The sequence below is a fragment of the Daldinia decipiens genome (genome assembly GCF_022478715.1).
Source record: "Daldinia decipiens strain CBS 113046 unplaced genomic scaffold F4813scaffold_22, whole genome shotgun sequence".
Lineage (NCBI taxonomy): Eukaryota > Fungi > Ascomycota > Sordariomycetes > Xylariales > Hypoxylaceae > Daldinia > Daldinia decipiens.
Window position 1 is genome coordinate 51,131 of NW_026054565.1, and position 24,696 is coordinate 75,826.

Below are 24,696 nucleotides of genomic sequence, written 5' to 3' on the forward strand. Positions count from 1 at the left end.
GGTAAACTTGAGTACCATGATACTCGTAAGGTTAATAGTATAGGTTGAATAATCACCTTCAACGAAACAGCCCTATTAATCTAGCGGCGAGTCATTGTATATGAAATAGATACCCAGCTACATAGGTAGATATAGGATATCTTGAGGCTCCCAGATAAAACATCCAAGCGGGTCGCTACCAGCGTCTGAATATTAAACCTCAAGTCCGGACCGGAATCGGTATTGGGCCTACCGGACCAACCGATGAGGCAATATTGGCTTGGTGCATAGTCCGTGGACCAAACCAGTCGGGATAGTCGATTGCCGTATGAAACATCTGATAGTTGGCCCACATGACAATATCCCCTTCTTCTAAACTCGGAATCAAGATATACTCCGGCTTCAATACTCTCTCTTGGATAGTCTTTAGTAACTTCCTGATTTCTACGAGATCTTCGATTACCCTGGGTTCTTCCGTAGGAGACGAGCGGATGAAGAGCTTCCTTGCGCAGATTCCGTGGACTTGGAAGGCTTTCTCGCCTGTTACGGGGTTGACCCAGACCACTGTACCGAGAATTAATAATTTCATTCTGAAAGCGGGAGTTTGGGGGTTCGACATGTCCTTGATACGTACGGGGATATGTTTTTACATCCTTCGGGTCGAAGCCACCTAGATCCTCGAGCTGCTTTTCTTTGCCCTGGCTGACAACACCAAGCCCGTTGGAATTCCCTTTGCAGTCGCCGATCCACATATACTATTTTATTGTCAACGATTACTAGCCGTCCAAATATTCATAACTACAGAATAAATCACTTACCGGATGAGGTGCATATTCGACCCAGCTGTGATCTGCCATCTTCTTCTCATCCTCCGTCATCATCTCGTACATCTGAACGTTACTAATAAACGCCGTAAGCCCGGGATCAGCCTTCATGCTGAGGCCGGACCCGTCGTCCCATCGAATGTTGACTTGAGGCACGGTAGGCCGCTTCACGCAGCGCAGGGTCGTAAACCACGCCGGATCTCTCCCGTAGAGAGGCGCGTCCATGTGCCAGCGCTGAAAGCGGGTGTTCCCCTGCTCGAACTCCTCTTGCGGAAGTTCTTTGTCATGCCAGTCGTCGGAGAGCGGTCTAGTAATGTTCTTGTTCTTGATGCCATAGTGGTCTTCGCCTTGGAAGCCCTTTCCGATTAGGCGGACGTTCTCGGCGCCCGGTATACCTACTACTTCGAGGGTTTTCTTGTCTTACTTTCAGGATTTCCTTTTGCTCATATCAGAGGGCTTCGATGTCACTTACAGAAAGCAAACCTCCCTTGCTGTTGAAAGTCTTCAAATCGCCGTGGGAGTGAACTTGTGGCGCATTGGGATCGAAGCGCGTTACCAGCTCCCAATGCTTTATCGGCGCGAGGTTCTTCTGCCCCTTGACCACGACTACTTTATGGGTCCAGATAGCGTCTGCCAGGTGGCGGACGTCGATATCTGACTGATGTTGAATACCCGAGCCATGGCTTGGTGGGGGTGGTGCTTACCATTGATATCATTCAGGTCTATATCACTGACGATTGCACCATAGTCATGTTTATCGTCGGGAGATTTCTTCATCGGCGTGACCGTGAAGGTCGCCTCTGGAATAGTAGCGCTTGGCGACATTATGAAGTATTTTTTATTTATTTAACTACCTTATATTATGACATGTATTTATTCATAAGAGACATAATCGTCCAGGGGGGGAGACAATGATTGATATAGTCTGTTGTCGGCGTTGATACGCTCTATCACCAAGGGTCCAACATGCATGGGCTATCTATCGGAAATGGCCGTTGATACGAGTCACCGCATACGGTATCAAGAGACGGGCCGAGGGTCTCCAACGGAGGTCAACGTGTAATGTCTTGTAACAGGGAACAATAACGACATCTTCTCTTCTTTAGTACATCGTCATTACTAGGATATAGATAGTCGGTAAGCTCGTCTGTACAGGCGCCAACAACAGGAGCGCAACCGGAAACCCGACGCTTCATGGTACGTACCTATATACAAATTACGAATATATTCTTTCTTGCTGTAAAAAGACTCACAACCACGACTACAGGAGAAATTGCAGCTATCAACAACTGCACGCAGATCCTAACAGACCCTTCGGGGCCGTACAAACTCTCACCCAAAGAGGCACTCGCCGCCTTCGCAGACTTATCGCTATATACCAACGCCGAGAGCTGCCCGATGTGCGCGTCTGCGGTGCGATTCGCCGGGTTTAGGGAGTATGTGTACGGCACGTCGATCGACACGCTTGTGGAGCGTGGCTGGGACCAGATCCAGATCCCGTCCGCGGAGGTGTTCCGGCGGTCGTCGGGCCTACCGAGTTCAAGCGCTCTGATTGCTGATGTCCTCACGAACGAGACGGATCCGCTGTTCGCGTGGCAGAATGACCCTAAGTATCCGTGTCCTCGGGGATGCTCGCGGGTAGGAGGCGGACGTCGCGAAGTAGACTGCTATAGTGGTTAGATTGCATCGTGGTTCTCTATTGGCTATGGTAGGGAGATCTGGATATTTGGCGTAATTTAACTACTACTGGGTTGGTATTATTAGGAGGATATGAAAACAACTAGGTTACACGAGTTCGCTCCTATATTTCCTGGGATATATACAACTATTTTCTTTATAGATATCCCCTATATCCATAGCATAGACGAGGCAATACGCACACATTATAATGTCATTCATTAACTCTCAACTGAAGCAGACCTAATCCTGCTCTGCTTTCACCTCCCCCCTCATCTTCTCATCCCGAGCCGAACCGCTTTCCACATCCACATCCGCATTAACTGCGCGTAGAACCGGAACAACTCCAGGAACCATATTCGGTATTAACGTAGTCTCGTCCGGGAAGAAGTAATTCAGAGCGTAATACATAACAACCGACACGAAAAACCCATACAACCAGTTAAACGTAAACAGGTTCACGAGCCCCTGACTAATATCCACATTCTGCGGCGTGACCTTCTTCGCCAAAGCCGGGAGAAGCGGCATGATAACAAGCAGCGTCGGGACCAGAGCGCGCCAGTTCACGCCCCATCTGTACCGATAAATCCCATCGGGATCATACAGGGCCGGGACGTCGTACCGGCGCTTCTTGACAAGCCAGTAATCGCAGATCAAAACGCCCGCAATGGGCGCCATGAAGATGGCATACGCGCTCATGAAGTTCAGAAACGCCGCGGCCGACGAGATGATGATCCACGGACACAAAGCCCAGCCGCCCAGCAGCGCCACCAGCACCACGCCGCGGCGGATGTTGAGCCACTTGGGCGCGAGGGACGTGGCGTCGTTGGCGAAGGAGATGGCGTTCGCGCTGATGTTCACCGAGATCTGCGCGAGCAGCCAGATGGCCGCGGCGAAGAAGGCCGCTGCCCTCCCGCCGGGCGAGCCCTGCCACTGGCCGATGATTTCCAGCGGGGACCAGTACACGGTGCCGTACACCTTTTTCGAGGCGCTGGCGGAGACGATGCCGAAGACGCCGACGACGGTCTTGAAGATGGGGATGAAGGGAAGTTGCCAGAGCTGGGCGCCGCGCGTCTTGCTGAAGCGCGAGAAGTCGGGGATGTTTACGGCTAGGGTGGAGTAGCCGCCTGTTACGCTGGTCTGGGGGTGGTTAGTGGGATGGGATAGATATATGATGAATGTTTGAGGCTGTCTTGTCTTAGGTAGGTACGTACTAGATTCGATAGCCATAGCCATGCTCTGGTAGACCCAGACACCGTAGCCGGCGCGTAGAAGAAATCCCCCTGACCACCGGCCACCACCGTGATCCAGATGACCATCGCCAGCGCCATTGGCGTGACTAACACCGTCTTGGCCCAGAACAGATATTGCAGCCTATGCGACGGGATCATGAGCAGGGGAAACTGGATACACCAGTATATGAAGTAGCTCAGCAGCCCCTGGCTCGTGGTACCCGCCGACTTGGGTAGTGTGTTAGGGAGTCTCGCGTAACTCGGCCAGATGGCGGTGATGATAGCAGTCACACAGGTTCCTCCGTTGGCACTCTGGACGCCGAACCAGAACAGCGCCAGGATGGCTCTCGTCACGACGCAGAAGTAACTTAGCCAGTAACCGTAGCTAGCTCGACAGGCAATAGGGAACGGGATGTGCAAGTCAGCGCCGATGGCACCGTTGAGGACTGTCGGGATCGCGTTGCACTACGGTAGTTAATTAATATTTACAAGCACGATATACATCAGCGTGGTGTTGAGTGAGTACATGGCTCTTCTGAGAGCCTGGACTCCTAAATAAAGCAAGAGATGCAATACATACTATAGCCGCAACAAGAACGATAAGAACAGCATCAGTAGCCGTCAAGCCAGTCGTCATTATAGCACTGGCAGCAGTCCATGTCGATATAGTCACCAAGTCAGAGTACCAGTAGCCGATGAACGCCCACTTGGTCCACGTCTGCTTCTCCTCTGGGACGGGATCTTGGTCTATTACGCGGGTTAGTGGCTACATAAATATAAAGATAAATATACGAATATATAAATATATAAATATTATATATTGTCAATAATACACGTAGTATGGAATGAAGATAGACATACCAGCATTTGTCCATATATGAGCCGGGGCAATGCTGCTAGTCTGCTTGGGCAATTTCCAGCTATGCCCGTCCGTCAGTCGAGCTCGAGCCTTCTCCTTAATGGCATAGCCTCGCTGTCGAAAGGTGAACGAGTCCATCCTTACGATCGCACTGAGAGGGATTTGCTCTGGCGTAATGGTCGGGCTGCTCCAATTGATACTATCCCATTAGACCCTATGGTGACGTATATGAAGTAGACGGCTTTTGTCTTCAAGCCTTACTTTAAAGACTGCTTGTGAGACCATCTACGTTGGCGGAGACCTCTTCATATATTTGAATCTTACAAAAGCAACCATCCGAATCTCGTTCCGAGACATGGTGGCTGGTATCATTACAGTTTTTTTTTGTTGGTGCTAGGTAACGGAATTTCGTCACAGGGCTGACATGTGTGATATCCAAGATAAAGCAAGTTGCCGTCATTGGCAAATCGGGGTTGAGAAACAAGGTGCTTATCATTACCCCAGCTCTCTTTGGGTAGGTACATAGTATCATACTCGGCAAAGCAATGACCTCTCTCGAACATCCCGGTCCGATAGATGCCCATTCTCCGCACGGGGAATACATGGTGTGCATATGCAGTTGCTACGCTCGGCGTCGGATAAGAATCACACAGCATACACAGCATACACATGGCTTGAAGGTTCAAAATCATCCATTACGGTACTTGGAAACCCATTAGCAACCGTCCGTCTATGTAGCCTCGATTGTGGTCCCCGAGGCCGCCTTATACACAAGATAAAATACAAAAACATGAAAATAACAATGCTCGCCCCGTCCTCATGACAATGCTCTACTTTTTGGTTTCCTTTCCATCTACTCGCCCTTTAGTTTATCCTGTGTCACTGTGAACGCCATCTCTAGCAACTCCTCTTCTTCCTTCTTGTGAGCAGCCTTTAGACCAGTGGCAACCGATGCTGAAGGGTTTCGGCCGGCGTACATAACATGCTTGCGGTCGTGGTATTGAGTTTCGTTCAGGAGTGTTTCGATACGCGGCTGAGTAAAGCTCCATGCACCAGCATTGAGGGGCTCTTCTTGAGCCCAGACAATGGTCTTGGCATTCTTATAGGTGTCTAGGTTCTCCTTGAGTTGCTCCCACGGGAAGGGGTTTAGCTGCTCAATTCGAGTGAGTGCAACATTGTCGATCTTCTTGTCGGCGCGGTATTTGTGAAGCGCTGCCCACACCTGACCGGTACAGAGGATGACTCGTTCGATTTCCTCGGGAGACTTGATGTTACCAGCTTCGTGCTCCGGGTCGGGAATAATCCATTTGAAATGAGCATCAGGGCCAGTGAATTCCTCGATGTTGGAACGGGCTAGAGGGTGTCGTAGTAGCGACTTGGAGAAGAAGATGATTAGGGCTATAACAGTTAGCAATCATATACACCATAGTAAATCTCGTATGAATAACTCACGCTTTCTGAATTGTCGGTGCATCTGTCGGCGAAGAATATGGAACAGGTTAGCAGGCGTAGTCATGTACGCGATCTGCATGTTACAATCCTGATGCTGGCGCTCGAGCTTTTCCGGGGACGGGTATACGCGCGGGTCCTCGTTGCAGAGTTGCAAATATCGTTCCATACGGCCAGAAGAATGCTCGGGGCCTTGTCCGTCATAACCGTGGGGGAGAGACATGACTAGACCGGTTCGCTGCATCCACTTCACTTCGCCAGAGGCGATAAACTGGTCGATGATACATTGCGCGTTGTTGGCAAAGTCACCGAATTGAGCCTCCCACATAACCAACGCATTTGGCGACGACAACGAGTAACCATACTCGAACCCTAAAGCACCATACTCACTCAAGGATGAGTTAGAGATAACGAACTTGCCTTGGTCTTTGCTGACGTGTTGTAGGGGTGTGTATGTGTTCTCAGTTTCTTGGTCGTGGAAGACGGAATGCCGTTGCGAGAATGTACCTCTCTCTACGTCTTGGCCGGAAATACGAACGTGATTGCCCTCGGTGACGAGCGAACCGAAGGCGAGAGCTTCGGCGGTCGACCAGTCAATGTTCTTACCCTCGAGTACCGACTTGGTGCGGTTTTGCAGGATACGCTTTAGGTTGCGATGAACCTGGAAGTCTTCAGGAGTAGAACCAATGACCTCCCCAATGTGCTCCAGAGTCTTCTGATCGACACTGGTCGACATGTGCGGTAGAACCTCAGTCGCCAATTCCTTGGGGGACTTGAAGCCGTTCCAGGCAGATGTAGTCCACTCCTTGGATGTTGGCTGATAATCTTTAGACTTGGCAAAGCTTTCTTCCAGCATACCCCAGACCCATCGCTTGTGCTCTTCAACGTCCTCTTTCGTGAAAGTACCGTCCTGGAGCAACTTCTCTACGTAAATGTTGATTTGAGGGTCCTTGGCACTGATGCGCTTATACATCAGGGGTTGAGTGAAGGAGGGTTGGTCCGTCTCATTGTGACCATGCTTGCGGTAGCAGATGAGATCGATAACGACATCAGATTGAAACTCGGCGCGCCAATCCGCGGCCAATTGACAGACGAAGTTCACGGCCTCAACGTCGTCAGCGTTCACGTGGAAGACAGGCGCATCGATAGCCTTGGCGATATCCGTACAATACGCGGTCGAACGAGCGAATCGAGGGTCAGTGGTGAAACCAATCTGGTTGTTGACGACCAAGTGGATTGTTCCACCGGTTGAGAAGGCCGGGAGGGAGTGGAAACCAAGACATTCATATACGATACCCTGAGCAGCGAAAGCGGCGTCACCGTGTAGCAATACGCCCATGGCAGTTCGATGCGTCGTCTCATCATTGTTGTAGTGCTGGATAGCTCTGGTCTTTCCCAGAACGACTGGGTCTTCGGCTTCAAGATGAGAAGGGTTGGCCACGAGAGAAAGCTGAACTCGCTTGCCAGAGGGTGTAGGACGCTCGAAGTTCATACCCAAATGGTATTTGACATCTCCTGACCCTTCATCTTCAGCACCAGCGGTACCTGCAAATTCGCTGAAGATGGACTCATTCGGCTTGCGGACGACGTTGCTGAGCACATTAAGACGACCACGGTGAGGCATTCCAATGACAATATCTTTAACGCCGTAGTCGACACTTCGGTCGATAAGCGCCTTCATTCCGGGCACGAGGGTTTCGCAACCCTCCAGACCGAATCGCTTATCGTTGGGATATTTGGTAGCCAAGAAAGATTCGAAGCTGGAACTCCAGATTAAACGGTCGAGAATTCGGCGCTTCTCGTCAATCGAATACTTAAAGGGTTGGGGGACTTCGACGCGCTCCCTCAGCCAGTCGCATTTAGCCCTATCAGGGATATGAATAAACTCGACACCGTAGGACCCGCAGTAGATATTCTCGCAAGCGGCAATGATCTCGCGGAGAGTCATCTTGTCTCGACCTTCTCGCTTGAAGCGCGGGAGGATACCTGGGCCTAGGGTGAACTCCTTATCAAGATCCTTTTCGGTAAACTGGTAGTGGTCGAGGGATAACTCCTTAATCTTAGTATTCGAAGAACCTCTTGGCTCGTTGCGAATGCCAAGAGGGTCGATATCGGCCTTGTGGTGGCCACGAGCCTGATACGCGCGAACTAGTAACTGTACTTTCAGATGATTCGTGACGTCAGAGCCGTGACCGACTCCTACGCCCACGGCTGGTCCAACACCACCAGTCGCATTGGGAACGAGAGTGGGAGGAGGAGTGAAAGCTTGCTGGATGGGCATGTCGCCACTCTCCATGTTTTTAAAGTAGACCTGCCATGACACATGGACGCTCCCCGGATCCTCTTTCCACTGCAGATACATCTCATCGATGTAGTTGGCAGTGTTACCGGATAGGAAGTTATCATTAGGAGAGGGTGCCGAGGTCGTGGTAGAGGAATACCTCTTCTGGGCTGCGATGGCGAGAGGACGACGAGCGGCGCTAAGGGAGAAACATCTCGAAGATTGGGAAATACATTTCGAGGTACGGCAGCTGGCTCTAAGAAGCTGGCTGCTCGAAGATCGGAGGGTGCTACTCAGCATGGCGCCAGGCTGATGCTTCGACAGCTATAGAAATGTATTAGGATCGTATAGGGAAAAATGACAAACTTGCTGTCTACTCGGGCATGTAAAAACCCCAGCAAACGACTTTATTAAACTCCTACCAAAGGACGAGATTCTATTATCTCGAGAAGAGATTAAGGAGCGGCGGAGTAAGTCTAGGTTTGAACAGTACCTTTAGTGAGTTGAGGTGCTGGAGGAAAGAAACTGGGATAGACTGGGAATGGTCATGCTCCCCAAGTTCGGATGGAGAAAATGAAAAACGTAGCGAACTGCGACTGCCCCTGCCCCTGTCGTCACCCGGTCGCAGATCTAGGAGCCAAGAAGACCCGGTAATGCCGACTATACGATTAAACAGTACTATATATGTTTATAGCCCGTATTGTTCGGCTGTCGCTGTATGCAGTTAAACGTTAAACTTGAATTTATAGGCTAAATTCGGCTTCTGGAACACAGTTGGGTTAGGCTGGTTTAGGGCGGCGGCTTCAATCCTGACGTTTTAATTCGGTAGAAAGGCCCGATTCTTGCCGTAAAAAAATCCTAAAAACCACCGAGGCTTTGGTAACCTAGACTTTTTTCTCTTAAACAACACTTAACATAGATTCTACAATCGAGGCATTTTTAATCGCTCAAATAGCTTGGTTTGCACTTATACGATATCACACATTTTTTATACATAGAACAATCACACAGCATACATTCCATCCGCGAGGCTTGCTATCAAGGCGCTAATTAATCCACGCAATGTGTGTCACAGGACGAGACGGCAGTTGGCTCAGCTAAGGCTTGGAGGTTGTTACAGTATGTACTAGGTAGCTCATGAGCGCATGAGCGCATTCTACGTTGATAGTGGAGTTCGTGCTTAGGAGATATGAAACTATCCAAATAACTGAACACTACACTTAACACTACATAGTAGATCCCGTTGACCCGTAAAACTTGTAGGAGTCATAAAGATGCGGTAAAGACACCGCTCATACTACAGATATTTATTTAGTTGAAGTCGTTTCGGCACGCCGTCATAGAAGCTAGCAACCCTTGTCATATTGGTTACTGAGCTGTACATACATACATCTTGAAATATTATGTCCAATTGAAATGCTTATTCATACCGGGATATTTAAGTACAACGTAGGTAGGTACATACCTATCTCCCATCACAAATGCTGAGCCAGGCTCAATGTGGCTTTTGCTATCATGTGGGGTCCTCAGCCTCAAATTGTGAGTATTAGGTACAAAAGTACATGTAGACAGCCCTTCATTGGAACAAGTCCGTTTTGTCAGGTATGTATGGCAAGCACTTGAACTCTTCATCCCAAGGTCAACCGCGTCGGAATCTCAACTCACCTACTACTTTAACAACAAAGACGTAATATACATACTCAAGAAATCTCAGGGTTAGCCTAAGAACGAGCGCCTAGTGCAGGAGCCTTGCCGTATGGATGCATTGTAGTATTACCATCCCGATTTTTGGGCACCTCTTGATTATATCATTTCTCATTCGGTATCCATCAAGTAATTAATTCTAAAAAGGAATACCATAAATACTACAACACAATACCGACGCATTTAAAAGGTCGGGTGAAGATCTAGTTAGCGTCTTTAAAGACAACTATATCCTACGGTTGACCGTTTTTTCATCTCGAGACAACAGTCCTCCTTTGTCGTCCTCATTATCTCGTCATACCTATACGATGGCAATCCCGACAGGTGCTGCTGCCTACAAGAAAAAAGACGGCATACTCACCCTCACCCCGGACCGGAAAAACGTCATCTGGACCCCGAACTCTGCACCAGATGGCGCACCGACGATATCTCTAAAGATATCAAATATCACCAGTAAGTGTTCTCTTAAAAATCATAATTCTTAATGACTTATCATTTCTTGCCTAGATCTACAGCAAACACCAGATACCGCTGCCAAGGTCATGCTCAAGATATTTGATAAACCTTCGGAGAATGCTGAGCCGGTGGCCTACCTCTTCCATTTCAACTCTCCCTCAGATCCAAGAGCAGAAGCCAATGTTATCAGAGATCTCTTATCCAAAATTCTCGCTGAGGCTAAGAATAACGACCCTAGTATCCCGCGAGCAGCTACGACATCTACTGGGGGCAGTGGCTCGGCGTCTATGACATTTGCTAATACTGCTGTATCCAAGTCAGCAGCAGCGCGTTTGTTCGACGACGATGCTTTAAAGAGCGATATTGCGCTACAGCAATCGCTTATGAAGGCGGATCGCAACCTCTCTCAGATGTACATGGAAGGTCGCAAGATGAAGCCCGACTCCATATCAGATGCTACATTTAACACACAATTCTGGACCGCGAGGATCAATCTGCTCCGAGCCTATGCTATTGAGAATAGCCAGAAGAAAGGACCCTACAATGTCTTGGCCCAAGTGCGGCCTACCGTACAGCAGAGCACAGATCCAGACAAACCCAGTGAATTAAAACTGAAGTTCAGTGTCGAGCAGATGCAGATGATTTTTAGCCAGCACCCTCTCGTTAAACGCATATACAATGAGAACGTGCCGCCCCTAGAGCAGGATAAGTTTTGGATGAGGTTCTTCCTCAGCAAGTTATCGAAAAAACTAAGGGGAGAACGCGTCACAGATTTAGAGCCACCTGATAAAATATTCGACAAATATGATGAATATGACGACATCAAAGCCTTCAACAGCAAGTTCCTAGCGCAGCATGTGCCTCACATCATTGATATAGAAGGCAACGAAGAGAACCAGGGTGGTTTTAGGAGCGGCAACCGGAAGGATGTCGAGATGCGACCAAGGGGAAGAAAAGATGTTCCCATCATTCAAACATTAAACAGCATCAGCGAAAAGCTGCTGAGTACTGTTGTATCGTTCGAACATGACTCTACCCAGCAGGCAGAGTTAGATGACGACAGTTATCGAGAACTCGCCCTACGCGATCTGCGGGGAGATGTTGAAGAGAACCGCATAATTCTAAATATCAAAGAACAAAGCAGGTTCTTTTCCTCGAACGAGACCGGCACCATCTCCGAAACGACAGCGGTGTATGCGAAGCAAAACCCATCGGAAGTGCTCAAGGATATACAAGGCGATGTGAGAAGCCTGAACACGTATAGTGCTGGGGGGGTCGATCTTCACGCTTCATTAGGTATCAACGACGACAGTGACAGCGAAGACGAGGGTGGGAGGATTCCTCATGTAGGGTCACGAGCATCGCGAAAGAGTGCGCAAAAACAAATCCTCGAGAGTATGGGGCAGAGGCGCTCTCAATTATTCGGTCACGACTCGGATGAAGCTTCACCCATGGGATTGCCCGCGGACATCGCACATTCTTGCAGTTTAACCCACGCTACTACCATAGAGTTCCTGCACCAATTCTGGTCGACGTTCCTATCTGGTGACCCGGATCGGGCTATCGAGCTTGGATATTTAGCCGAAGCTCTTAAGCGATCTAAAGACAGGATAGCTGCGGTTGCGGCAGAGGCCGAGGCGGCGCGAGAAGCGCAAATCAAGAAGAGAAAGGATGAGATTATACGAATTTACGAACAGACCAAGAGAAAGATCAAGTTCAATTCCAAGTCTGTTCGTGGCGGTAAGGAAGCGGTTCTTAAGCTCATGGAGCCGACGATACAATCTCTAGATAAGGCCATAGCCGATTATCAGAGAGCACTGGCTGCCGAGGGCATCCAGGTCAGCACGGAGCGGTGAGGGAATTGCATAGGCATTGGGGCGTTCAATTTGGGTTAGATGGGGAAAAGGGATTGCATGAAACATGTTCTCGTAACGGGCTAGCCTCCGTAATTACCTATAGTATGATACCAACCAGTCTTTCAAACGACGATTAATAACATGTTCTTTATAATTAAGGCGGTTCCATAAAAGTATGCAATCTGACTTCTTTTTTTTTTTTTTTATAGTCGGTGAAAGTAGGTAGGTACTTTAAGTAATTGACCGGTTTTAACTGCCCTGCTAAGATGTAGACCGAGACCTAGATTATGTAGAAGGGGCTTCCCTTTGATGGCTAACTATCTCTTATTAAAGTTTATACGCCTTCCCCCAAGCGGGTAAAGCAGTGATGGTAACCACGACGACATAACGAGGAACAGCAAGCGCAACCTTAAAAGATACAGCAGATGACTTCAAGTACATACCTACCTACCTACAAAAGTAACCGATTGATGTCGCGTGAGCAAAAGATACATGCAATCTTAGAATCGATCCAACTACATCTACATCTTCCTATCACAGCATCTCATCATTCAGAAGTGCTCTGCTCTGCTCTAGCCCTCAGAAAGTCGGCGTAGATTTTACTTGCACCCATCATCATCTCGATACTAATCATTGCAAAAGTATCAACACTAACACTAGCATATAACACATAGCAAATAACAAATAACATGGACAATACCAGTACCACCACTCCCAAACGTACCCTCTTCAAAAGACGTCACTTATCTACTAAATCCCGGATCCCCCTCTCCAATAGATCAAACCTCACTGCCAAAGTCACTCCGGAACAGCGCCCTCTTGATCCTAAATGGGACCACAAGGACTCTTCTGAGGGCATTCCCAGTTCCCAGACTTCAATCCACGATGCAACCTGGGTATCGGAATCAAGCGGCAGTACGAAGTCTCCTCGCCAAATCTCAACCCCGTCTTCAAGCGCGGCGTCTCCGGTAGTAGCTAGGCCCATCACTCCGCCGGCGCCGTGCCCCACGCCTATAGACCCCAACTCGGAGTCTCCGCTCTCGCAGATCGCGGCCTTCGAGACACCGTTCCTGTATGGCCACGGCACCGAGCTTGCACCTATTGCCGAGCAGCGCAGCAGAGCGACGTTGCGCAGTAATGGCGGTGGAGCTAGTACCGTGTCAACGTCAGATATCTCGTCCCTGTTAAAGCACAAAGAATCCGGCGCGAGCACTCTCAGGAGCCGTAGAAGTCGTACTGAGTCGCCACCGAGGCGCCAACTACGCCGGCAGCCCTCGTTTAGCTTTAACGATCTGCCTCATCTATACACTACTCCTGCTACAACTAACACCAGTAGTGACGGCCAGCCCGGTAGTAGCAGCAAGAGCGGTGAAAATCCCGAACCTGCCGCCGTCAGTGCCGGTACCAGTAGCAGCAGCGAAAGCGGCGTTAGAATCCCTCGCCTCCGCAACACCAGCAAACGGCACTCGCCCCCAGTCGTCGAAACCGTCGACGTCCACGCATACCCACAGAGACCCGGATACCCGCCGCACAATGTCCCAGGCCCAAAACACTATAGCGAGATACCCCTGACAGCAGAGCAGGAGCAGGAGTACGCGGCGATGGAGTTTGCATTTGCCGACAGGAACGCCCAGGACAACTTAGGCGCGCGCCCAGCCCTACGACCGTCACAGGCCCGCCCTCATTCCAGACGCCCCACGCCCTGGGTCTGCAAGGCTTGCAGGCGACCGGCGGACCAGCATTGGAGTCTTTTCTCAACGGTAACTGGCCTTGGGCGAGGCCAGCGGCGCGGGTCAGAGTGGTGCTCGAGGTGTGCGTGGCGGAAGGTTGGGTATATTCTGTGCTGCTGCGAGTACCACTTGAACGTGTACCCGGGCACATTTATATGAGGCGATGTAATACGCAGGCTTGTCTGTTTGTCTATATGTCCCCTCGAGGATCACGAGGCGTTGACGCAGGGAAAATAAGGAGTTACGGAGGCATTAGACTGGGGGTATTAGAACGGAACTTAGACGGCGTCTGCTCCAAGGCCTAATTTTTTCTCTTTATTTTTTCCCCTTGAATAATCATTGTACGGTTTTTGTAAGTTCATCGCATTCTCCTGAGAGAGTAATGGCTAATCATTACCGTGTTTCGATTTCTGGCAGATTGCTCGTCGCATTGGGCTTCCTTGTCCCCTGTCTATGTACCCTAACCTAAGTAAATCGAGCGACGGACAGCGATACGGCGGCTCGTTCTATATAGCACGAAGTTCGGCTTTCAGGACCAAAATTCCCCGGACGTTATATACAGTTTGAGTGATGTATTATAATAAGACCCTCTGGGTTAATTATTGTAGTATCTGCCACGGTCGAACGATGCCGTCGTCTCCAGTCGAAACTAGCATCTCTTCGATCCCTCTTCTCTCGGGTGCGCACCCTTGATCGTAACGCTTGCACCAGGTGATGTGGTTGACCTCGTATGCGCCGTGGGCGTTAGGGGTCGTCGATATTAGCTTCCATCTTCGAGATTCCTGGGGCTTACTGCTTTCCGCATGGCCGTTCGTCATTTGGACATCTCCATCTAACTCAGCTGCCGCCTCATCATCCGTAGCGTGGACCCCGTTCGTGGACCCCACCTCGTCCTCGCGGTAAATGGCAATTATGCCATCACTACCTGTGCTGGCAACCATACCTGCCCCAGGGCTCCATGACGCTGAGTATATATCTCGCGTATGCGCCGTAGGGAGCACGGCAGTACACACCCACTCTTCCTTCAACGCCCTTCGCATAGTATTCGGTATTCCTCCTAGACTCCCCCACGCATGCTGCGGCGCCTCCTCCTCGTCCTCCTCTTCCTTAAGCGTCCATATCCTCACCGTACGATCAGCGCTCCACGTCAGAATCCGTGGGAACTTCTCCCCTCTCGGCTTCGGTTCCCACTGGACGCCCCAGACAGTTCCCTCGTGGCCCTCAAGCACTGCAACACACACCCACTCCTGCTCAGACTCCTCCCGCCATATCCGCACCGTGTTGTCGTAACTCGCGCTCGCTAGCACGTCGCTGCTATACCGCCCACGCCCACTTCTATTGGTTTCCGGGCACCACGCGACGGCTTTGACATCGCCTTCGTGCTCGCTGAGAACAGCGACTGTCTCCCACTCGTCGTCTTCCTCGTTCGTGCCTACATCCTCCCATATCCAGACGGATTTGTCCCGGCTACACGTCGCGAGGAACTGTCCCGTAGGCGAAAACGAGACAGATTTGACTTCCGAGTCCTGGCCGTCTAGGATAACAATCAAGTCCCATTCTTTCTCCTTCTTTTCATCACCACTATCCTCCTCTGCGACATCGACCTCTAAGTCGCCCTTCGCCTCGTCGTTCCAGCGCCATAGTCCCGCTGTGGAATCGAAGCTTCCAGTCACCAAGCACAGTTTGTGAGGCGGTAGGTTAGGCTTCCAGGTTGTGGAGCGCACGGAGCGGTCGTGGCCGTTGGTTAAAGCGCTGTGGGCGGAGAGCGTTGAGAGTGAGAAGACGGTGACGGACTTCTGGTGCGCGGTGGCTAGGAGTGGGAGCGTGGGATGCGGTATCGATTGCCAGGCGCGCTGGTATAGGTCGGGTTTGAAGGGGGGCAGGGCCACCAGCAGATTGGCGGATTCTGGAGGCGCCATTTTTCGCTATTAATCGCGCCGAGGTAGTATATTCCAAACGTCGATGTCTGCGATGGCCTTTTCCGATTGATAGTAATCTAATATTGTAGATTTTGTAATGGGCATATGAAAGCAAATGGCGATGTGGATTCACGAAAAGTAGGGACGATGTTGAAAATTGGACGAATAATTATTCTCGGTGCTAATCGAGTATCAGGGCGGCATCGCAAAGACTGACGTATGCGGGGCAACGTGGGGTTAAGCTTTACCATATGTAACACATGCATTCTTGTGCTTACCTACGCAAAAATTACCTTGGTACATAACCAAACAACTACAATTAGGTATACAATTACATGAAATTACACGTGAGTTATTGCAAATACAGTTTCTAATAAATGAGAGTATTGTATTGGCATTTGACGGTAAGTTTTGGTCTGCTTACATAACAAGTTCCTGAATATGTTGTATTACACCCGATCGTTGCAACAAATTCTCCCTATCTTGGTGCTACTATGTATATATGGTGTATCTCAACAAAAGCAAAAATCAAAGTATTCAAGCCTTGTTCTAGAAACGGTGCCGTTAGCCGAAGCTACGTATTCAATATAGACACCTTGTTTAATGTTGAACCCGTTTAGCTCGATTTTGATGACCTGTCGCAAAATAAGACATCGAATGACAGAATAGTGTTCAGCTGGAGACTAGTTTGAATCATATTCGTACAATAGAAATATCCACATTATTAGAGATATCTCGAAGAGAATATTCTCTCAACGGCAAGGGCTGTGTATTCTTTAGTCTCAAGTGCCTTTGGAATCCTGATTTTAGAATGTGAATGTGGCGTAATGTCACAGGAAGGCGCCCCCCCCAAGAGCTAAACTACCATCAGAGGGTTTACTATAGGTGATACTCGTAGGCCTCCTGAGCTAATCGACTATAAGGAAATCAATAAGGGGCTAGGCTAGTCATGAGGTCCCCTAATCCGATCAAGTTAGTGTAGAATTAGCAAATGCAAGACAGACAGGGTCTGGAATATTACTATCATAAGTATGGCTTATTTAGTAATAGAATTGCCTTCTTTTTCTTCCATGTCCATAAATCCGAGGCGTAGTACGAACTTCCTACCCTAAGGTTAAACCGCCAAGTGAGATGATCGACAAGCCACTCGTTGCCGGTCTCCGTTTGTAAGTAGTACAAATATTACTGATTCAGGGCCTGACTTGAGCATATACTCCCGAGGGTAGCTGTATGGATAATCATAGGATCAAATTAGATAACGTCGATAAAGCCAAGAGCAGCTTCCGTCTATTGGCTCATGTTACGGCTGAACAGCACAGGGAAAATATGGCTTAATGGCATCGACCGAATGTGGACGCCGGCATCTGTGGCGTGCCCATCTTTTTCTTTTCGAGATGAACTAAAAAAAATGACTAGCTAAGGCGAAGTGCTAACGTGCGACAAGGAAAGCCGTGTGACCTGGGGCTGACTGTATGGGTTTAACTATTAGAAAGCAATAAATGAGTAGAAGAAGTAGGTGCTTAGCGATAAGATGCTAAATTACCGAACACCTGGTAGCGAAATATCAGAGGGATATCGTAGCACGACGTACGTAAGGAACCTGCAGCTCCCGATGCTTCAAGGTCTGTGTATGTACCTAGGTTGGGGTGTTCGTCGTCGTAGACAATGGATCTCGCCTCGTAGACCATGATATACGTGGAACGTAGGATACGAGCTGCGCTTTCTCAGGCATCGTCTAGTCCTCAAGTGCTAACAATCGGTGAACTTAGTAGAACAGGCTAGCTTGAGGCTGCTGCATCTTGAATTGCTACCTCTGAACATAAGATAAGAGCTTGCTTATGGAATATCTGGTAACTCCTATATTGTGGTATTGTGCCGTGTATGCCAAGTTGTGGCATTCTTCTAGGTGTCGTCGTACCGGGATTACCATCAATGCCTACGGTTCTGCGCTTGCTTCCACTACATTATTCGAAAAAAAGCAAGCTCTGTCCTAATGGTGAGACTTCCTGTAAAGCTCCGGCCCCTTTTGAAATTGACATCTTGGTAGTTGCCAAGTAGCGCCCTGTTACTATAACTGTTCTCTGAACACATTGACAGGGTTGCTGCACTAATGTCCCCAGGGTTCTACAATGTGTTCGACGCCAAACTTGCCTCTAATCGGAATGGTAATGTCATGGGGGCGGGCGCACTATCTGGTCGAGTTCGTTTTCTTCGTTCTATTGGGTCCGAACGCCTCTACACTCGCGCGGCGTTCTCCATATTAACGTTCAAAGTCTCTGATTGTACCTGTTAAGCGGGCTGTTTTCCAAAACGATTCCTCAATTCCTCGATTCCTGCCCACGTGCAAGGCGTATTGATGTTTGCGATTAGACACTGAGGTCTTTTATATCGGTATCCATCCGCGGCAATCAATACCGCTCTATGAATATGGACCACGAGCACCAACCTCACGCCGTCCCCTCCAGCGTAAACTATCGTCAATGCCTCTAGTCGCCTCATAGCTAGTCACTCCCGTGGTCCTCGATCCGGCTTAGACGAAGAAAAATTTCTATCATGTCGAAAGGCGAGGAATTGCTTCTGCAATATGAAAATGAAATTATCCCTCGATCGTTCCGGGGAGGCTTCGTGTTTCTAAGCTATCTTGTCTCTTGCATTGGAGCAGCCCTGACACTCGAGCTGCTCAATCGTCGAACTTCCCGGAATGGCTTATTCAACCATCTCATACTTGTCAGTGCTGCAATAGCTATGGGTGGGATATCAATATGGTGCATGGTAAGACTTTACAGCTCACTCTCAAAATATTCTTGGACGCCTAACTAGCCGTAGCATTTTGTCGGAAATCATGCGGTAATACTAGGCGAGGGCGAGCCTGAACTCCGTATCAATTATTCTAGCCGCTACTCCGCACTCTCCTTCTTCTTGTCAGTAATCGTACTCCTGGTGGCTTTCGTAGCCATTGGCGCGAACTGCAAGGTTTCCGGGTGGCGAATATGCTGCGGAAGCGTGCTTGCTGGTGGTAGTATGTGCGGGATGCATTACTTGGGTAACGCTTCTATCACCAATTACGACTGCATATATGACAAGGTCTTCATTGCGGGAGCAGCAGTCATCGCTGTAGTTGACAGTATCTTGGCCCTATCACTGTTCTTCGTCTGTAGAGCGTCCTGGAAGAATACGTGGCGGAAAAGAGTGTTATCTGCACATTTGTTGGCTGGTGCCGTGTCTGGAATGCATTGGGTTGCGGCTGTCGGTACAAATTATCGCTTGAAACATACGAATGGCGACCTTCAACTTTCTCAGAGTCAGGCCATCATAATCGTCATATGCCTGTTAATCCCCGCAGTCTTCTTCATGGCAGGATCCATCATTTACGCAACACGCGTCACGAAACGAAATGCGAGCAAGGCCCAACAGATTATCTTAGCGGCCGCAGTGTTCGACAAATTGGGGAGGATATTAGTGAGCCCAGACGGCTTGCTACCCAGCGAGAAGATTACAGATGCGTATGTGGAAAAGACCCAAGACGACGCATTCGGTATTTCTCATCCTCTTTTCCATTGGATGTTCCAGGTCTCTCGAGATTGGAACAGCGTGGTCGGTATGGTTGATGGCATAGCTAAACACCTGGCGCGTTTGCCCAAGGGTCCTCGCGATACCAAGATCCGTCTCATTGACGATGAAGGCAAACTAATCGAGAATTATGACACCATATTTCGTGAACTGTTCTGCGTCGCAGCCATGAATTTAGCAAACAAGTTAAAAGAGAAGCTTGTTGATGTGGGTATCTTATGGGATGGAATCCTAGCCACCGGGGTTGACGAGCTACCTCATAAACTCAACTACAGCGTTGCCAATATGCTAGAAAAGGGCGGCTATGGCGCATGTAGCAGGGCACATGGCGATATTGGCCGAATGCAGCGCTGTGTTGGACCGTGGCGTACATATCGGCTTCTTCGGCGTCAGGGCTCGCGTAGGAAGTTTTGGTTTCGACGTCGTTGTGAAGAAGGGCGCTCGGAACTTGCTCCCTACTATGCCAGTACCGCTTGAACGTCTGGAGTCATGGCAGATGGATGGTACGTATATTAAACACCTCTCTATGTCAAGAGTCTTGGAGTCAATCGTCGACTCAGCCCCTATTCGAAAGCTCAATGTCTAATGCTTATTGTTTTGTTTCATTGCCCCGGTACACGCAATTTCACAACTGACTCTGATGTATAGTTATTCGTCGGCTTAACAGAATGGATGTCCCTGTCCTATTCCAAAATCTCAATGCGCTGAAGAAGCTCTCTCCTCGAGAGGTATTGTTTGCTTCGCAGCTGTCTGGCGCTCTCCAATCTCTTCGCGCTTGGGTAGATGATCCCGTTTTTGACGAAGCCGTACTGACTTCTAGGGTGGTCCAAGTACCCTGCAGAGCTCGAGCTGGGTTAAGCTCGGAATCTTGCACAATGATTGCTCTGTGCATCATGATGCCGATTCACGCCAGCGCCAGTAACCCTAGGTGCGAATTCATACCCTTAAATTTCTTTAAGATTCATCAGATGGTATATGAGAATTCACCTCATCTCGCCGCATTTACACGGTACGTGCATCGGGAACTGTCCCCGACGGTAAATGCAGTGTCGATCAATAAGCCACCTGCAACATACCAACGAGCCGGGCGAGCCATATTCTGGCGGAATCGCTTGAGTTCATTGCGTCGCTTTGGACGGTCGAAAACCAATGACTATGTCATGGTTGGAGATGGCTCTTTTAACTATGAATCAGATATTTGCAGTTCTGCGGTGAAGCGATGCAGTCAGGATTTCCCCGGTCGCCAGAAGTCGTGGAAAGATACGATATCTGACAAAGCGGTGGTGCAGCAATCCTCCTCTTTCGGAGGCATTATGGTGTCACAGGAGATCCAGGTAGATATAATACAGATCGACGATGTTAGTGGTGGCGGTGCGTTTGCCCCGTCCAAATCTCCCGTCAGCGCAGAGAGCGTGACGATGGTCAAAGCCGGAGCAGGCTCTGACTTTAGGACGTCTCTATCTGGAGTAGAAGAAGACACATATGCTGTGGCTGAGCGCGAGAAAATCAACGCAGCGATTACATTTGTTGACGAGCTGTTCGCTATTTGTGTTGATGGACTTTGTTCTTTTCTCATTTGTATATGTAACAATAATAGTTGCTAACATCGTTAACATCGTTGGGTTAGGTACCTACTAAATAGAAATAGAAATTAATCACATGTTCTAAATATTTTAGTCCGACCCCAAGGTATGTAGTCGGTACTATTACCCCGAGACCGCAATGACGATAAGAAAGAAGCTAGCGATTTGTTGGATTGGTTGCATTTGGTTGCATTAGGTACATAACTTGGAAGGATATTGCTACCTCGAATACATACGTCAGTCAAATATGACAAGACGCGCGCACGTGGAGAAAAGAAGCTGCCTCGTATGGATCACCCCTATTTACCTAGGTAGTTGTAAATATGCAATTACTGAGGAGGAATAAATAATATAATTTCTAGTTGATATCATCCAAGTACGAGTTCCGAGACAAAGGTCTTCTTTGTGTAATGGAATTTACAAAGGTGATACTACAGATCTATGATTCGTACATAATTAATGGAACATCTATTGCCGGCCCTAGGAGGTACAGTTATCTACATAATAATGTAAAGGAATCTTAGGAAACTCTCCCCTTGTTTCTCCCCTGCTCAATTGAACCATCTCGATAGGCGCATAATCTTGCGTTAACCTTCAATGTTGTGCAACACAGTGAATATCTTTAGTGAGCCTTTTACATTCACATTTGTACCGAGCCCAACCGTGTTCCCGTTGCCGCATCCCTAATTATGGGGCATGTGGGGTATGAAAATGGAACCTTTATGGGAGAAAGTATGGGGCTTACTGCTCACTTTTTTCACTCCGGGAAGGGAGCTGCAGACCCAATTCTCAGCCAACCCATCACAAGCTAATACCACGAACTAAAAGCAAGCCCTTTCTCATTGTATTTTCTCTCGGCGTAACTTTGTATCAGGTACGAAAACAATGTTGATATCAACTTCTACACGTAGATGTCCCCATTCTTCTCCATTTACTTCTCCATTTACTTCTCCATTTACTTCTCCATTTACTTCTCCATTTACTTCTCCATTTACTTCTCCATTTACTTCTCCACCGAAACCGAAAGGAGAAGTGCCTGACCGCGTGGTCACCCCCACGTTTGTACCAACACCATTCAACTTCGTCACTTCAGAGTGAGGGAAATTTCTCTAATTGTTCTTCTTTACAACATCTAGCCTGAGTGATTCGAGTCTCCAAGGCAATTTGACCTGACTTGGCGTCAATTTTGCCGCCAGCCGGTCGCTGATTAAGAGACCCGTCTTCTGTCCAGCTTTATATTATCCCTTGCATCACACTCGGGCTAGGAGAATTCGGCTTGTTTGCCTAGCTACTGTGTTCGAGTTTTACGCTTGAACGCAGTTCCGTGTCTTCAATTAGGCACGGTCAGTATTGCTAGAAAGGTCCTGCTGGCAGTGCAACTAAACAGAATACACCTATCTCCTAATATCAGTCAAACTCTTTCATCATGTCCAGATTCGCCAGAGGGTTGAAGCGCATTGCGCTTCCTACCACTATCGCTGTGGTTGGTGGTGGTGCGCTTCTGTACTCATATCGACCCCGGAATATTCCAGGCTTCGAAGGTCCTGCGGTCCCTCCTCCCATCTACGGCGCCGATGGCACATTTAAGCTCCCTCGGTTTCCGAAAGTGAAATCCCGCGAGGAGCAGATAGCCGACCTCAAAAAGAGCGCCGGAGAAGAGGAGGAGTATGATATGCTTGTCATTGGCGGCGGAGCTACCGGGGCAGGTGTTGCACTGGATGCTGTCACTAGAGGCCTCAAAGTAGCAGTTGTCGAGAGAGACGATTTCAGCAGTGGCACTAGTAGTAAAAGTACCAAGCTTGTGCATGGTGGTGTGAGATATCTGGAAAAAGCTGTATGGAATTTGGATTACAGTCAGTACCAATTAGTCAAGGAAGCCCTCAAGGAACGCAAGTATTTCTTGCAGACAGCTCCTCATCTGAGTTCGTGGCTACCTATTATGCTTCCTTTGGACAAGTGGTGGAAGGCACCATATTACTGGGCTGGTACTAAGTTCTACGATTTCCTTGCTGGTAGCGAAGGTATCGAGAGTTCTTACTTCTTGACCAGGAGTAAGGCTCTGGATGCATTTCCCATGCTGAAGCAGACCGATCTTGTTGGTGCTTTGGTATACTACGACGGCGCGCACAACGACTCGAGAATGAACGTCTCTATTGCCATGACCGCAGCGGTATACGGAGCTACTGTGTTGAACCATGCTGAGGTGACTGGGCTGACGAAAAATGCGAACGGCAAGCTAAACGGTGCTCTAGTGAAGGACGTGATCAATGAGCGTAATGGTAAGAAGTCTGATCCATTTATCGTCAAGGCTAAATGTATCGTCAACTGTACCGGCCCTTTTACCGACTCTATCCGGAAACTTGACGACCAGAATTGTGCAGAAATCGTTGCGCCCGCTTCGGGCGTCCACGTCATCTTACCCGGTTACTATAGCCCTTCAAACATGGGATTGATCGATCCATCAACATCAGACGGCCGAGTTATCTTCTTCCTCCCGTGGCAAGGAAATACCATTGCGGGTACGACTGATGAGCCTACCTCTATTTCTCCGAATCCCCTCCCCGATGAGAAGTCGATTCAGTGGATTTTGAACGAAGTTAGCCATTATCTTTCTCCGGATATTCATGTTCGCCGTGGCGATGTGCTTGCAGCTTGGTCTGGCATCCGTCCTCTAGTCAAAGACCCCAAGGCCCAAAACACGCAGTCGCTAGTACGCAACCACCTTGTTGATATTTCCAGCTCTGGCCTCGTGACATGTGCAGGTGGAAAGTGGACAACCTACCGACAAATGGCTGAGGATTGTGTGGATGCAGCAATCAAGGAATTTAATCTTCCTACCAAGCCCTTCCCTAATGCCCCACGAGTGAGCGGCACCGAAGCTATAGACGACGGTGCAATTCTAGACGGATCATGCCAGACTCACAACGTCCGGCTAGTCGGTGCGCATGGTTTCAGTAAGACCTTGTTCATCAATTTAATTCAGCACTTCGGCGTCGAGACCGAGGTTGCTAAGCACTTGACTGAGAGCTACGGTGACAGAGCGTGGACTGTTGCAGCTATGTGCAAGCCGACAGACCTCCGATTCCCCGCAAGAGGAGAGCGGATATCTCGTCTCTACCCCTTTGTGGATGGCGAAATTAGATATGCCATCACCAACGAGTATGCGCAGACTGCCGTTGACATCCTCGCACGAAGAACGAGATTGGCCTTCCTGAACGCCCAGGCTGCGCTTGAGTGTTTGCCCAAGATCATCGATATCATGAGCCAAGAATTGAAGTGGGACCGAAAGAGACAGGAGCAAGAATGGAAAGACAGTGAGTAACCTACCTACACAACTTATTTCCCTTTTTTACAATAAAAAAGTACTAATTAATATCTCACTTTAGCCGTAGAATTCCTGCAATCAATGGGCTTGCCCGAGCCGATGCTCACCGTAACCAGGGCCCAGGTTGAGAAGGGCAAGCTCGACTTCAGCTCCTCGCTCGAGTACAAGATGTACTCGAGGCACAACAAGCCCCCCGTTGTAGAAGAGTAATTAAGACAGATTAGAGCAAAATAAAGGGAGACTTGCTTGGCG

The 24,696-nt window shown here is 49.0% G+C and overlaps 10 protein-coding genes across 10 annotated transcripts; 5 read left to right on the forward strand and 5 right to left on the reverse strand.

Annotated features, from left to right (window-relative positions):
• Nucleotides 1–199: 199 nt before the first annotated feature.
• Nucleotides 200–1,580, reverse strand: F4813DRAFT_381365 (Clavaminate synthase-like protein; the record flags this gene model as incomplete). Its single annotated transcript, XM_049245665.1, has 5 exons — nucleotides 200–543; nucleotides 614–734; nucleotides 798–1,217; nucleotides 1,276–1,457; nucleotides 1,508–1,580. The coding sequence occupies 5 exons, from the start codon at nucleotides 1,578–1,580 to the stop codon at nucleotides 200–202; spliced, it is 1,140 nt and encodes a 379-aa protein (XP_049098442.1).
• Nucleotides 1,581–1,791: 211 nt separating this feature from the next.
• Nucleotides 1,792–2,780, forward strand: F4813DRAFT_397389 (cytidine deaminase-like protein; the record flags this gene model as incomplete). The annotated part of the gene is made up of 3 exons (XM_049247939.1): nucleotides 1,792–1,854; nucleotides 1,934–2,000; nucleotides 2,071–2,780. 3 exons carry the CDS (start codon nucleotides 1,792–1,794, stop codon nucleotides 2,481–2,483), a joined length of 543 nt encoding a protein of 180 aa, XP_049098443.1. The 3' UTR covers nucleotides 2,484–2,780.
• Nucleotides 2,604–4,825, reverse strand: F4813DRAFT_126380 (uracil permease). The gene is made up of 4 exons (XM_049238660.1): nucleotides 4,574–4,825; nucleotides 4,293–4,459; nucleotides 3,695–4,177; nucleotides 2,604–3,620 (listed from the first exon to the last, which is right to left on the reverse strand). The coding sequence occupies exons 1-4, from the start codon at nucleotides 4,707–4,709 to the stop codon at nucleotides 2,724–2,726; spliced, it is 1,683 nt and encodes a 560-aa protein (XP_049098444.1). The 5' UTR covers nucleotides 4,710–4,825; the 3' UTR covers nucleotides 2,604–2,723.
• F4813DRAFT_126379 (uncharacterized protein) lies at nucleotides 4,826–5,351 on the reverse strand. Its single transcript, XM_049238659.1, has one exon. It carries the CDS (start codon nucleotides 5,261–5,263, stop codon nucleotides 4,943–4,945), a length of 321 nt encoding a protein of 106 aa, XP_049098445.1. The 5' UTR covers nucleotides 5,264–5,351; the 3' UTR covers nucleotides 4,826–4,942.
• F4813DRAFT_363381 (2-oxoglutarate dehydrogenase-like protein) lies at nucleotides 5,080–8,867 on the reverse strand. The gene is made up of 2 exons (XM_049243697.1): nucleotides 6,024–8,867; nucleotides 5,080–5,969 (listed from the first exon to the last, which is right to left on the reverse strand). The coding sequence occupies exons 1-2, from the start codon at nucleotides 8,599–8,601 to the stop codon at nucleotides 5,425–5,427; spliced, it is 3,123 nt and encodes a 1,040-aa protein (XP_049098446.1). The 5' UTR covers nucleotides 8,602–8,867; the 3' UTR covers nucleotides 5,080–5,424.
• Nucleotides 8,868–9,914: 1,047 nt separating this feature from the next.
• On the forward strand, nucleotides 9,915–12,471 carry F4813DRAFT_363382 (uncharacterized protein). The gene is made up of 2 exons (XM_049243698.1): nucleotides 9,915–10,458; nucleotides 10,513–12,471. Exons 1-2 carry the CDS (start codon nucleotides 10,314–10,316, stop codon nucleotides 12,315–12,317), a joined length of 1,950 nt encoding a protein of 649 aa, XP_049098447.1. The 5' UTR covers nucleotides 9,915–10,313; the 3' UTR covers nucleotides 12,318–12,471.
• Nucleotides 12,472–12,507: 36 nt separating this feature from the next.
• F4813DRAFT_126498 (uncharacterized protein) lies at nucleotides 12,508–14,426 on the forward strand. The gene has a single exon (XM_049238662.1). The coding sequence runs from the start codon at nucleotides 13,007–13,009 to the stop codon at nucleotides 14,204–14,206; it is 1,200 nt and encodes a 399-aa protein (XP_049098448.1). The 5' UTR covers nucleotides 12,508–13,006; the 3' UTR covers nucleotides 14,207–14,426.
• Nucleotides 14,427–16,076, reverse strand: F4813DRAFT_126493 (WD40 repeat-like protein). The gene has a single exon (XM_049238661.1). The coding sequence runs from the start codon at nucleotides 15,964–15,966 to the stop codon at nucleotides 14,647–14,649; it is 1,320 nt and encodes a 439-aa protein (XP_049098449.1). The 5' UTR covers nucleotides 15,967–16,076; the 3' UTR covers nucleotides 14,427–14,646.
• A 2,443-nt stretch (nucleotides 16,077–18,519) lies between these two features.
• F4813DRAFT_390524 (uncharacterized protein) lies at nucleotides 18,520–21,140 on the forward strand (the record flags this gene model as incomplete). The annotated part of the gene is made up of 4 exons (XM_049247028.1): nucleotides 18,520–18,738; nucleotides 18,793–19,743; nucleotides 19,829–20,039; nucleotides 20,185–21,140. The coding sequence occupies 4 exons, from the start codon at nucleotides 18,520–18,522 to the stop codon at nucleotides 21,138–21,140; spliced, it is 2,337 nt and encodes a 778-aa protein (XP_049098450.1).
• A 1,405-nt stretch (nucleotides 21,141–22,545) lies between these two features.
• Nucleotides 22,546–24,654, forward strand: F4813DRAFT_390525 (DAO-domain-containing protein; the record flags this gene model as incomplete). The annotated part of the gene is made up of 2 exons (XM_049247029.1): nucleotides 22,546–24,433; nucleotides 24,506–24,654. The coding sequence occupies 2 exons, from the start codon at nucleotides 22,546–22,548 to the stop codon at nucleotides 24,652–24,654; spliced, it is 2,037 nt and encodes a 678-aa protein (XP_049098451.1).
• Between the last annotated feature and the right edge of the window lie 42 nt (nucleotides 24,655–24,696).